Here is a 14,106-nt window from a genome sequence, read left to right on the forward strand (position 1 = left end):
TCCATTTCATGGATGAGGAAAATACTGCCCAGAGAGGTTTAACGACTTGTCCAGAGTTATAGGAACGTACAGAAACACATTCAGGACATGGACACAGAGTTCCTGATTCTTAGTCAAATTCTTAAGGTAACACATTCCCCAGGGTCAGATTCTACATAATTTACAGTAACTTGATTATAAAGAATGTTATAATTTCAATATATATCAATGCATATATTCTGCCTGATATAGTTGGGATACTTGTCCCTCCAATCTCATGTTGAAATGTAATCCTCAATGTTGCAGGGTGGCCCTAATGGAAGGTGTTTGGGTCCTGGGAGTGAATCCCTCATGGCTTGGTGCTATTCTTGCAGTAGTGAGTGAGTTTTCACAAAATCTGGTTGTTTGAAGGTGTATGGCACCTCCCTGCTCTCTAGCTCCTGCTTCGCCGTGTGACATCTCTGCTCCCACTTAGCCTTCCACCATGAGTAAATCTCCCTGAGGGCTCCCCAGAAGCCGAGCAGACACTGGTGCCATGCTTACACAGCCTGCAGAACCGTAAGCTACTTAAACCTTTTTTATTTGTAAATTACACGGTCTAAAGTATTTCTGCTCTTTCTTTCCTGAAACAGAGTCTTGCTCTGTCACCCAGGCTGGAATACAGAGGTGCAATCTCAGCCCACTGTGGCCTCCGCCTTCCAGGTTCAGGCAATTCTCATGCCTCAGCTTCCCAAGGTGGGACTACAGGCGTGTGCCACCATGCCCGGCTAATTTGTGTGTGTGTGTGTGTGTATTTTTAGTAGCGATGGGGTTTCACCATGTTGGCCAGACTGGTCTTCAACTCCTGACCTCAAGTAATCCACCCACCTCAGCCTCCCAAAGTGCTGAGATTATAGGTGTAAGCCATCGTGCTTGTGCTAAACCTCAGGTATTATTTATTTATTTGAGACAGTCTCACCTTATCTCCCAGGCTGGAGTGCAGTGGCGTGATTTCAGCTCACTGCAACCTCTGCCACCCGCATTCAAGTGATTCTCCTGCCTCAGCCTCCCGAGCAGCTGGGATTACAGGCGCTTGCCACTGCGCCCGGCTAATTTTTGTATTTTTAGTAGAGACAGGGTTTCATCATCTTGGCCAGGCTGGTTTTGAACTCTTGACCTCGTGATCCACCTGCCTCGGCTTCCTAAAGTGCTGGGATTACAGGCATGAGCCACAGCCACAGCGCCTGGTTTATTTTATTTTATTCACTTTTTTTTTTTAGTAGAGATGGGTTTTTACCATGTTGGCCAGGCTGGTCTTGAACTCCTGACCTCAGGTGATCCACCCACTTCGGTCTCCCAAAGTGCTGGGATTATACGCGTGAGCCACCACGCCTGGCCCAAGTATTTCTTTATAGCAATGCAAGGATGGCCTAACACACTGCCTAAATCAAAACTGCTATTCACTTCAAGGGTATTCATTACCTGACTAGCTTTTTTGGGTGCATATGAACATAATGTAAATTCTATGGCTGATCAAATGTCATTACTATAAAGATACTCCCCATGAGCTCAGAGTCAGGACATCAACAGTACTTAACCTCTCACTGTAAACATGACACAGTGGTAGGCACTGTGGAAATATATTTGGTCCTATTTTCCCTACCTGAGCATGTAAAAGAGCAGACAACTCCAACAGTGTGATGACGCTGCAGTGAAGAAAAGAATCCACTCCCTGGCACACTGATGGAGCATGTACCTGGGAATAGTATTCCTCAAAGGAGAATGGTCATAAAAATGATACTGCAGAATTCAAACAGCATTCAAGAGATCTCCACTAAATGGAGACATGTAGACTATCTGAAGTTATTACAGATTTCCTTATTTCAGGAATCTTCAAAGCAAAATATAGGATGTGATACAAGAAATCATGAAATAGCCAGTAACATATATGATGAAATTGTCTTACTAGAAAGTTACACATCAGGAAAAAAAAAGAAGCAAGTTTAAAATAAAAAAAAGGCAATGGGTACAAAACTATCTCAAGTTGGAATGAAAAAAATACAGTGTTAGCATTTATCCATGATAGAAAGGCAGCACAGAAAAGAACTCAAGACAGAACGAGCCTATAACCAGGCTCCTTAATGAGAACATAATTCTAATACCAAAGTCTGGGTAGAATCTGTACACAGAATAGTTTTTGTAGCCATTGACTGCATGTGTAACAAGAGTACAATAAATGGGAAAAATCGTAGAGGTCATCTGAAAGCCTGATCCCAATGCTGTCCTTTGTGGGTGAGTAGTGTCATGTTGGTATGTTGTACTCATATGAAGTGGCTTGAACAGTTGGTCAGCACAGTGAAAAGGCAGCCAATTAGGAATATATTGTACATTTAGTTCCATTGGATATTTTAATATATAAACTGCATGAACAATTATATCTTATGGGGACTGAACACCCCATATTATCACTTTAAAAAGTCTTCTAAGCTTCCATTTTCTACAAAAAAGAAAAACATCGACTTTTAAAAAGCAAATGTCAAGAAGCTTACTTTCAGATACAATATAAGACTAAAAACTGGACACTGATTAGATAAACAATAGTGTTAACATGATGTAAACAGAAGAATTTTAAGAAAATTTCCCTTAAATTAACAATTAAGCAAAATAATAATTACGCATTTAGAGTTCATATGGTAATTTTCAAGTAAGTGTGTCTCTCCCCCCACCACATACAAACCCAGTCTTGGTGCTCATATCTCTCTCCAAGGATGATCACATTTTCCCCAATTACTACAGGATAGTAACTTTTCCTTTCTCTTCAAATTGCTGATTCTGACTGCGTGGACAACATAACCGTTTTTGATTCTTGGTCTGTGGGACTGTCAGCTGGTACCTATAAAAATAATCAGAAGATTAAAAATGTATAGCATCTGGCATATCCTATTATAACAGATCAACAGTTGACTTGGGGGAAAAATAGCTAAATAAAAAAACATGGTTTTACATTTATTCTATACATATTTCTCAACAGTATAATCATAAAAATATTCATTACTTACAGCTTTAACATCAACATTTGTAATTCCTATATTTATGTTGTGTCTTCGCAGATCCGACTTGATTAATGCTGAAACAGAGAGGCATCAATGGAGTTACTATAAACTGTTATGTGAAGATTTTTTTTAAAAGCAGCTCAAAGTCTTTCTTGGTATTGTCAAATTTAATACACTGTAGTGTCATGATATTTAATAGCATCCCAATAGCCTGAAAAATAATAGTACCTCTCTAAAGTTGTTAACAATTAGTAAGTCATTCATTATTGAACAAACACGGGAATGCTAGCAACCAATGATACAAAAATAAAAAGTAATTCTTTTTTTGAAAGGACTCTCCAATCTAGGGAAACTTTGACATGTAAACAAGTATAACAGTGTATGATAATTGCAAGGTATGGTGGGGAAGGGGGAGCAAAAAAGTCTATGTCAGCCAAAGGAAATTAGAGAAGGTTTTCCAGAGAAGACATATTTGATACTGGAAAAAACTGAGTAATAACTTGTCAAGCAGACAAGAGGAGAGGAAGACATTCTAGGCAGAAGGGAATGCAGGTATATCTCAGAGATATTGTGGGTTCAGCTCCAGATCACCACAAAAGAGTGAATATTGCTGGGCACGGTGGCTCACGCCTGTAATCCCAGCACTGGGAGGCCGAGGTGGGTGGATCACAAGGTCAGGAGAGTGAAACCCCATCTCTACTAAAAACAAAAAGTTAGCTGGACATGGCAGCACGTGCCTGTAGTCCCAGCAACTAGGGAGGCTGAGGCAGGAGAATCGCTTGAACCTGGGAGATGCAGTTTGCAGTGAGCCGAGATCACGAAACTGCACAAATTTTTTGGTTTTCCAGGGCATAAAAAGTTATATTTATACTATACTGTAGTCTATTTAAAGTTTGCAATAGCATTATGTCTTTAAAAAAATCCATCTACATGCCTTAATTTAAAAACACTTCACTGGCCAGGCACGGTGGCTCATGCCTGTAATCCTAGCACTTTGGGAGGCCAAGGCAGGAGGATCACCTGAGGTCAGGAGTTCGAGACCAGCCTAATCAACATAGTGAAACCCCCATCTCTACTAAAAATACAAAAATTAGCCGGTATGGTGGTGGGCATCTGTAATCCCAGCTATTCAGGAGGCTGAGGCAGGAGAATCACTTGAACCCAGGAGGCAGAGGTTGCAGTGAGCTGGGATGGCACTATTCCACTCCAGCCTGGGCAACAAGAGCGAAACTCCATCTAAAACAAAACAAAACAAAAAACACTTTACTGCTAAAAAATGCTAATTATTATCCAAGCCTTCTGCAAGTTCTCTTTTTGCTGGTGGAGGGTCTTGCCTTGATGGTGATGACTGCTGACAGATCAGGGTGGTGGCTGCTAAAAGGTGGGAGTGGCTGTGACAATTTCTTAAAGTAAGACAGTGACGAAGTTTGCCATATTAATCAACTCTTCCTTTCACGAAAGATCTCTCTGTGTGCAATACTTTTTTGATAACATTTTACCCACAAAACTTCCTCAAAATAGGAGTCAATTTTCTCAAACCCTGCCACTGCTTCATCAACTAAGTTTATATAATATTCTAAATCCTTTGTTGTCATTTCAACATTTACAGCATCTTTACTAGTAGATTCCAACTCAAGAAAACACTTTCTTTGCTTATCCATAAGAAGCAACCCTTCATTTGTTCAAGTTTTACCATGAGATGCAGCAATTCAGTTACCTCTTCATATTCCACTTCTAATTCCAGTTCTCTTGTTATTCCCACCACATCTGCAGCTATTTCCTCCACTGAAGTCTTGAACCCCTCAAAATCATCCATGAGAATGGAATTAACTTCCTCCAAACTCCTGTTAATGTTGATAGTTTGACCTCCTCCCATGAATCAAGAATGTTCTTAATGGCATCTAGGATGGTGCATCCTTTCCAGAAAGTTCTCAATTTACTTTGCCCAGATCCAAGAGAGGAATAATTATTTCTGGCAGCTACAGCCTTTTGAAATGTATTTCTTAAAGAACAAGACTTGAAAGTTGAAACTACTGCTTGATCCATGGGCTGCAGAAGGGATGCTGTATTTCCAGGCATGAAAACAACATTGATCTCCTTGTACATCTTCATCAGAGCTCTTGGGTAAACAGGTGAATTCGTCAAAGAGCAGTACTATTTTGAAAGGAATGTTTTTCTGAGTAGCAGGCTTCAACAATGGGTTTAAAATATTCAGCAAACCATGCTATTAACAGATGTACTATCAACTACAGGTTTCAGGTTCATTGTTCCATTGATAGAGCTTAGGCAGAGCAAATTTAGCCTAATTCTTAAGGGCCCTAGGATTTTCAGAATGGTCAACAAGCATTAGTTTCCATTTAAAGTCACCAGCTGCATCAACCCCTCACAGGAGAGTCAGCTTGTCCTTTGAAGCCAGACATTGATTCCTCCTCTATAGCTATGGTAGTCCTAGAAGGCATCTTCTTCCAATATAAGCCTGTTTCATCTACATGGAAAATTTGTTTATTGTAGCCACCTTCATCAACAATCTTAGCTAGATCTTCTGGATAATTTATTTCAGCATCTACATCAGCACTTGCTGCTTCGCCTTGCAGTTTTATGTTATAAAGACAACTTCTTTCCTTACCTCATGAACTGACCTCTGCTAGCTTCCAGCTTTTCTTCTGCAACTTTCTCACCTCTTTCAGCTTTCACAGAATTGGACAGTTAGGGCCTTGCTCTAGATTAGGCTTTGGTTTCCGGGGATGCTGTGGCTGGTATGATCTTCTAACAAGACCACTCAAACTTTCTCCGTATCAATAAGGATGTTGTGCTTTATCATTTGTGTGTTCAATGGAGTAGCATTCTTAATTTCCCTTAATAATTTTTCCTTTGCATTAGCAACTTGGCTAATTGTTTGGTGCAAAAGGCCTAGCTTTTGGGCTCTCTGGGCTTTTGACATGACTTCCTCACTAAGCTTAATCATTTTTAGCTTCTGATTTAAGATGAGAGATTTACTATTCTTCCTTTCGCTTAAACATTTAGAAGCCATTGTAGGGGTATTAATTCAGGGGTATTAATCAGGACCCTGATGCCAATATTGTTGTGCTTCAGAGAATAGGGAAGCCCAACAAGGGGAAAAGAGATACGGGAATGGCTGGTCAGTGGAGCAGTCAGAACACACAAAACCTTTATTAAGTTCACCATCTTTTATGGGTGTAGTTCATGATGTCCCCAAACAATTACAATAGTAACACCAAAGATCACTATCACAGACGACCGTAACAGATACAATAATAACAAAGCTCTGTAGTAAAATACTCAACATATGAGAGAAATTAATTAGCATTTGAGATGGTAAAAGCATCAATGTAAAACTAATTTTAAAGATTTATTCTCACTTCTTAATTTTCAAGACTTGATTTGTTTGAATTAGAATTCATGAATCTCTTGTAAAAGTAATTTGAAAGGGGATTACAAAACTGCTCCCTTCTTTGGTATAACAATAATACTTTTTTTTGAGACAGAGTCTCGCCTTTGTTGTGCAGGCTGGAGTGCAGTGGTGTGATCTTCACTCACTGCAACCTCCATCTCCCAGGTTCAAGCAATTCTTCTGCCTCAGCCTCCCAGGTAGCTGAGATTACAGGTGTGTGCCCCCACACCTGGCTGAATTTTTTTGTATTTTTAGTAGACACGAGGTTTCACTATGTTGGTCAGGCTGGTCTCGAACTCCTGACCTCAAATGATCCGCCTGTCTCAGCCTCCCAAAGTGCTGGGAATATAAGCGTGAGCTACCACGTCCAGCCAATAGTAATAGTCTTAGATAAGATATAGTACTTGCCTGGAAATTAAGAACCAACATGGAATTACTTATGAAAGAACAATAGTTAAATATTACATATTTATTTAATATATTGTTAATATATTACATATTTCACAGTTTTGTATGTTTTATTATACTAATTGGATGGGGGAAAAACTCCCTTGTGATAAGATGCTTTTCTTTGAGGAAACAGACTGCACTCACTTTCTTTTAGCTTAATGAATGAATGCTCAGGTTCCTATCATTCATATAATAATGAGTGAGCAACCTTAGGTAGTTGTGTATATCCAAAATCTTTATCACTGGTGAGATTTCATATTGAAGGTTTCACAAAGAATGATCAGGTATTCAACAAACAGTAGAAGAAATTCTGATTCACATCTTTCTGATAGATTCTGTCCTCCAACTAAGTTATAACCAGATCAAAGAAGCACAATCTCTCTTGGTATCTGCAAGGGACTGATTCCAACACCCCGCCTCAGATACCAAAATCCATGAATGCTCAATTCCTTTATATGAAATGGTGTAGTATAAGCTTGTTCAATCTGTGGTCTGCAGGCCATATGTGGCCCAGGACAGTTTTAAATGTGGCCCAACACAAACTCATAAATTTTTTAAAAACATTATGAGATATTTTGCAATTTTTTTTTTAGTTCATTAGCTATCATTAGTATTAGAGTAGTTCAGGTGTGACCCAAGATAATTCTTGTTCCAATGTGGTCCAGAGAAGGCAAAAGATTGGACACCCCTGGGTAGTATTTATATATAACGTACACACATCCTCCTACATACTTAAATCATCTCTAGATTACTAATATCAAATACAATGTAAATAGTTTTTATACTATAATGTTTAGGGAATGATGACATTTTAAAAGTCTGTACATGTTCAGTGCAGATGCAACCATTCATTTTTTTTCCAATTAATTTCAACCCACAGTTGAATCCACAGATGAAGAACCCACGGGATACACAAAGGGCTGACTATAATCTCTCCTGAATATCCAAAGCTTCTGTCCCTCACGATGGTAAAGGGATACAGAAGGAAATTCACAAAGTAAAATAATACTACAAGCCAACATGCACCTGGAAATACTTCTGAACATAAGTCTTGCTTCCAAATCTATTGTATACCCATGTGCATGGGCAAACTATGGATAAAAATTCTTTGACATTCTCTTTCTCTGGAGATTGAGCACTATTTTCTTTCCAGCATGTCTATGATGACTATACCTAAGAAGTATAAGCACTAGCTAAGGATTCCACATACTATTTCCACCACTACCACTTGACTGCTTACCACCTCTACCACATTGTAACAGTAGAAACACGTGTTAGGCACCTCCCAGGTGCCAGACACTAGGAACTTTTCATGAACCATTTCAATTAATCCTCACGGTAACCCTATAAAGGAGGCTTTAACGCTCTATTATATAAATGAGGAAAGGAGGATGTGAGAGGTTAAGCAACCTGCTAAAGTCACACTCCTAGTGTGCAGCAGAATCGCAATTTGAGGCCAGGTCTTCCCAACTCCGCGTCTTTACTGCTCTTTTTCTTGAGACAGAGTCTTGCTGTTGCCCAGGCTAGAGTGCATTGGTGTGATCTTGACTCACTGCAACCTCTGTCTCCTGGGTTCAAGCGATTTTCCTGCCTCAGCCTCCCAAGTAGCTGGGACTACAGGTGCGCGCTACCACACCTGGCAAATTTTAGTAGAGATGGGGTTTTGCCATGTTGGCCAGGTTGGTCTCAAACACCTCACCTCAAGTAATCTGCCCGCCTCTGTCTCCCAAAGTGCTGGGATTATAGGCGTGAGCCAACGCACCCGGCCTTTACTCCTCTTTTTACAACAGTTTTGCTTGCTATGCAGAGTAACTGTATTGAATTTGAAATCTGCAAAATGAAGTAATAGATTCATGTCCTTAGAAGAAAACAAATAATGTCCTGCTTTTTACCTCATTTTTTCCCCTTGAGTTCTGCCAAGCTATTGAGAAGCAATACACATGAAAATTAACACATGACACAAGTCCTTTTGCCAGGCAAACGCCCTAATTTACCTGTTAAAATGATGCCTATAAACATCCAGACACAGAGAAAAATGTTTCCTGCCTTAGGATCATAGTCTGATGTGAGCTTTCCTTGAGCCAATGTGAACAAAATTCCAAATATCTAAAATACAATAAGAAAAATAATTTATTATTAAGTTTACTTATTTAAAACAAGTATAAAGTTTTCACCAGAACTTTTCTTAACTTATTGTTTATATGATTTGTTTTCTAGAAACATTCATTGAAAAGTTGAATTATTAAACAAAAACCATGGTCAGGCTGGGCACAGTGGCTCACACGTGTAATCCTAGCACTTTGGGAGGTTGAGGTAGGCGAATTGCTTGAGCCCAGGAGTCCGAGACCAGGCTGGACAACAAGGCGAAACCCCCTCTCTACAAAAAATGACAAAAAACATTTAGCTGGGCATGCTGGTGTGCACCTGTCATCCCAAATACTCTGGAGGCAGAGGAGGGAGGATTGCTTGAGCCTAGGAGTTTGAAGCTGCAGTGAGCCATGACTGCACTACTGCACTCCAGCTTGGGTAGCAGAGCAAGACCCTGTTTCCAAAAAACAAAACAACAACAACAACAACAACAACAACAACAACAACAAATAAAACCATAGTCAAACTCATTACTCACTAGAATATCTGGTATAATAATCATCTCAGGTTTAGAGAAATCAGAGGTTTACCTGTGCAGAAGCATTAAGAAGACCAGATGAAGTACCTTCAGATTCAGGGTAAGTGATTTCAACAGCAAATTCAAAACCCAAAGGGAGGTAACCAGTCATGAAGAAGCTAGGAAAATAAATCCAGAATTACAGAAAGAATTATCAGAAGGTCACAATCACATACTGATGTAATCATTTTGCATCTTAGGCTTATTCTAATGACCAAATAAGTGAATATTTTGAAGTTGCTATGTCAAAGTAAGGAACTATTATTATTGACCAATCAGCTCAAGATTACAGAACTGGAAGCAACTAATACCAAATTTTTTTCTGAGAAAAATTTACTTCCAGTTTTATAAGTCAACTGTCTTTGTAACCAAATAAAGTTACACAGATTAAGTAAGGCTTATCCATTTTTTTAACCTATGGTATACCAAAAACCAATTTTAAAGAATTTTAATAGTTCTTAAGAATTACACGTTTATATGCACAGAATGAATCCTTAAAGTTTAAAATATTGAAGAACCTTTGGATGAACTTAAAAAATTAGAGACCAGAGAAATAATACTTCAGAATCATAACAGCATGCTATCACTCCTCCTAAACACATCTGATACTTACCCAAGCACCCCTCCAGTAACAAACACGATGATAATGTATCCGAGGTCCAATGTGAAAGTAAAGATAACCATTCCAATAAAAGACAAAATATAAACTATCAGAGTAGTCTGTCTAAAACAAAAACAACAAAGTTGTTAGTATTTTGTCTAATTCTCCTAGACATATAAAAATCATCACTCTTATCTGTTCAGTAATGAATCTTTGTTTTTCAAATTTCACCCCTTCTTGTCTATGGAAAATGTATCCACCAAAGCATAAATTTAAAAGCATTTTTAATTTAAGATTCAGCAGCATCAGGAAACAAAACCACACCATATCGAATGCTCAGACGGGGATACTTTTTTATGAATAAAATCATTTTTATGCCACCAAATGGGATAGTTCCCTATTCACATTTCAAGATTCAGATCAAATTCTACCTCTTCCAAATGCCTTCTGTAACCACACCAGCTTATAAGGGTCTCTCTTTCTTCCAAATTCCTTTGTCATTTTGGTACTATAAAACTGATGACATCTATTTTAGTTTGTTCTATTATTTAACTTTTCACATGTGAATGCCTTATTTGCTCCATTTAGACTACAAACATGTTAACAACAGGGATCATATACTGCTTGCCATAATTGTCATCTAAGAGAGATGCACACAACAGGAGTTTGGCAAATGAATGGCAGTTACCCTGAGAAGAAAGACACAGTGGCAAAGAACACACGTCTATGCCTATCAAGTTTTCTAAATGTATAATGGATGAAAAACTTAAGGAATTTAATCCTTTACATATGCTTCCTTCATCTATAAATCAAGTAGGTTTCACTCTAAGCTATCAGTTTACAATAATGCTAACTAAAGCTAAGGTAAGTGTTATCTTAATTTATGGAAAAATTATCTTGGAGAATTTCAAGATTAGAGATATTTTTGGTAGGGTTTAGACTAATAATATCAAATATATCTTGAGCCTTGAAAGATGCATGGGACACAGTTCCATATTTCATTCATTTATTCATTAATAGTTTCATTCATTCATTTCCAAGTACAGGGGGAAGTTCTGGCCTGTTAAAAAATGTGGTGATTCTTTTAACTCCCAGAGCAAAATATGCTGCCTCTGAAACCCTTTCTTAGTCTCCCAGTTGGTATCATTTATTTTCTTTGGTATTAGCATTTTGGTGGGTCCATATAATGTACAATTAACAGAATATATTCTTGCTTTCTTTTTTTTTTTTTTAGACAGTGTCTTGCTCTGTCACCCAGGCTGGAGTCCAGTGGCATGCTATCTCAGCTCACTGCAACCTCTGCCTCCTGGGTTCAAGCAATTCTCCTTCCTTAGCCTCCTGAGTAGCTGTTATTACAGGTGCTCACCACCACACTCAGCTATTTTTTGTATTTTCAGTAGAGATGGAGTTTCACCATGTTGCCCAAGCTGGTCTCCAACTCCTGGCCTTAAGCAATCTACCCACCTTGGCCTCCCAAAGTGCTGGGATTACAGGCGTAAGACATTTTATCAAGCCAGCACTTTCACATTATGCATTATATTACAGTTAACTGGTACTATAGTCTGGGGGTACTTTAGCCAAAAAGTTCTTGGCAAAATAAAGCCTTATGCTCAACGATAATTTTTTATCGGAAAGAATTACTTTTTTGTTTTTGTATTTAAGCCCACAACATAAGAAAAGAACAAGATAGGCCGGGCATGGTGGCTCCTGCCTGTAATCCCAGCACTTTGGGAGGCTGAGGTGGGTGGACTGCCTGACCTCAGGAGTTCAAAACCAGCCTGGGCAACATGGTGAAACCCTGTCTCCAAAAAGTTAAAAAATTAGCTGAGTGTGGTGCTGCTCACCTGTGGTCACAGCTACTGAGGAGGCTGAGGTGGGAGAATCACTTGAGCCTGGAAAGCAGAAGCTGCAGTGAGCCAAGATGGTACCACTGCACTCTAGCCTGGGTGACAGAGTGAGACCTCACCTCGGAAAAAAAAAAAAAGACAAAGTCTATCAAAAGTCAAATATTTCTCAGAAATGGCTTTTTTTAGAATAGAAATAATTCCTTCTGAAGTGGTAGGTATAAGTATTGTTAGAAAGAAGGGGTTCATAAGGTATCCAAGTTCTCAAAATTGAAATAAATGTGACCAATAAAATAATATAATACACAGAGTATTGAAACACTTAAGTGAAGAGAACCTACTAGGGTTTAGAATCCATATCTAAGTGATAATATGTTTTAAATTTCTTAAAATAAAAAGCGAATTGTCTTTTAAAATCAAAATACCTTTGGTTACACACCATACATGTATTTACTTTCACTTACTTGTATGTTTTGGTATAATCCAGCCATAAGCCACAAAGAATAGAGCCCACCATTCCAGCTACTACTAGTGTTAGCCCAATCCTTCCAGCACTGACTTCTTCTCCCTGAAAACAATTTGCATCAGAAGTTGATCAAATAAATGGATTAACTAATTCAGACTCTTCACATTCCCACACCTTTTCACAGTTAATGAAAATAATTAGATAAAACTAAGCACACAGTAGGAAGATTTAGTACGCGTGTTAGGGTGGGAGGGGGAGGGCAGGTAAAGAATATACATAAGCATTACATTTTAAAACCAGAAAAGAAGCCTAAAATAATAGAAGAAATAAAAAAGGAAAATTTTCCTTAATCCTCTGTGGTTAGAAGTACAATGATTTTTGTGAGGATTCTTAAGTATAGACAGTCATGTGTTCCATAATGACATCTAGGTCAACACTGACTCATATATACAGTAGTGATCCCGTAAGATTATAATACCATATTTTTATTCTACCTTCTCTGTTTAGATATATTTAGATACACAATACTTACCATTGTATTACAACTGCCTACAATATTCAGTAAAGTAACATGCTATACAGGTTTGTAACCTAGGAGCAACAGGCTATACTACACAGCCTAGGTATGTAGTAGGCTACACCATCAGGTTTGCCTACTACACTGTATTATACTCACACAACAATGAAGTACACTGCATCATATTCACAACAATGAAACTGCCTAGTGAATTTCTCAGAAGGTATCCCTGTCACTAAGCAAGGTATGACACTGTATAGATGTCTCAAAAGGAGGTTAATCGATAGCTTTTACATAGTACAACTGCTTTACCCTTTCAAAAGCAAAGACACGTCAATCGGAACTTGATATTTATCTATATTTATGCTGAGTTCCCTTAAAATGTTTTGTCTTTTTCCACATAACCAATCATATTATTTCCTAAAAATAAACTTAGGTATCGTCACAGGGATAGTAACTTCTGCTTTCCACATTGTGTGGGTTTTTTTGTTTGTTTTTTTGAGATGGAGTCTCACTCTGTCGCTAGGCTGGAGTGCAGTGGTGCTATCTTGGCTGGGATTACAGGTGTGGGCCACGGTGTCTGGCGTGTTTTTTGTTTTTTTTTTGAGACAGGGATTCGCTCTTATTGCCCAGGCTGGAATGCAATGGCACGATCTCGGCTCACCGCCACCTCCACCTCCCAGGCTCAAGCGTTTCTCCTGACTCAGCCTCCCGAATAGCTGGGATTACAGGCATGCGCCACCATGCCCAGCTAATTTTGTATTTTTAGTAGAGACGGGATTTCTCCATGTTGGTCATGCTGGCCTCAAACTTCCGACCTCAGGTGATCCTCCTCGGCCTCCCAAAGTGCTGGGTTTACAGGCGTGAGCCACCGCGCCTGGCCATACTGTGTGTTTTATAAACTGGATTAAATATGCTAAATTAAAATGATAGGAGGCCATTGTTTTGGAGTGAGCTCCCACACTAGACCCAACAGACCAGACCACACAGAACAGTGTCACTAGTGCTAGGTGCCACATAATCAAACTGAACTTTAAAATGGGCCACTTTTCCAAACAAAAAGAGATATACATAAGCAACCTGTCAGATGGGGCCTAGTCCCCTTTGTTTTAATCCTATAAGGAAAGTAACTTTGTAACA

At 38.9% G+C, this 14,106-nt stretch overlaps 1 protein-coding gene across 3 annotated transcripts in view; it reads right to left on the reverse strand.

Annotated features, from left to right (window-relative positions):
• Positions 1-1,221: 1,221 nt before the first annotated feature.
• FLVCR1 (feline leukemia virus subgroup C cellular receptor 1) overlaps positions 1,222-14,106 on the reverse strand; it is a 33,530-nt gene continuing 20,645 nt past the window's right edge. Inside the window, exons 5-11 of one of the 3 annotated variants that reach the window (XR_004058951.1) lie at positions 12,448-12,551; positions 10,152-10,262; positions 9,552-9,657; positions 8,868-8,979; positions 3,018-3,085; positions 2,696-2,851; positions 1,222-2,455 (exon numbers count right to left, since the gene is read on the reverse strand). Coding sequence is in view for 1 of the 3 variants with exons in the window: in XM_010372938.2 (XP_010371240.1) it covers positions 2,777-2,851; positions 3,018-3,085; positions 8,868-8,979; positions 9,552-9,657; positions 10,152-10,262; positions 12,448-12,551 (576 nt within the window). In the remaining 2 variants the exon portion in view is untranslated. Of the gene's footprint in view, positions 2,456-2,651; positions 2,852-3,017; positions 3,086-8,867; positions 8,980-9,551; positions 9,658-10,151; positions 10,263-12,447; positions 12,552-14,106 lie in introns of those variants that run through there. The other 2 variants (XM_010372938.2, XR_004058952.1) reach the window with 2 other exon arrangements.

This window comes from Rhinopithecus roxellana, chromosome 8, assembly GCF_007565055.1.
Source record: "Rhinopithecus roxellana isolate Shanxi Qingling chromosome 8, ASM756505v1, whole genome shotgun sequence".
Taxonomy (NCBI): domain Eukaryota; kingdom Metazoa; phylum Chordata; class Mammalia; order Primates; family Cercopithecidae; genus Rhinopithecus; species Rhinopithecus roxellana.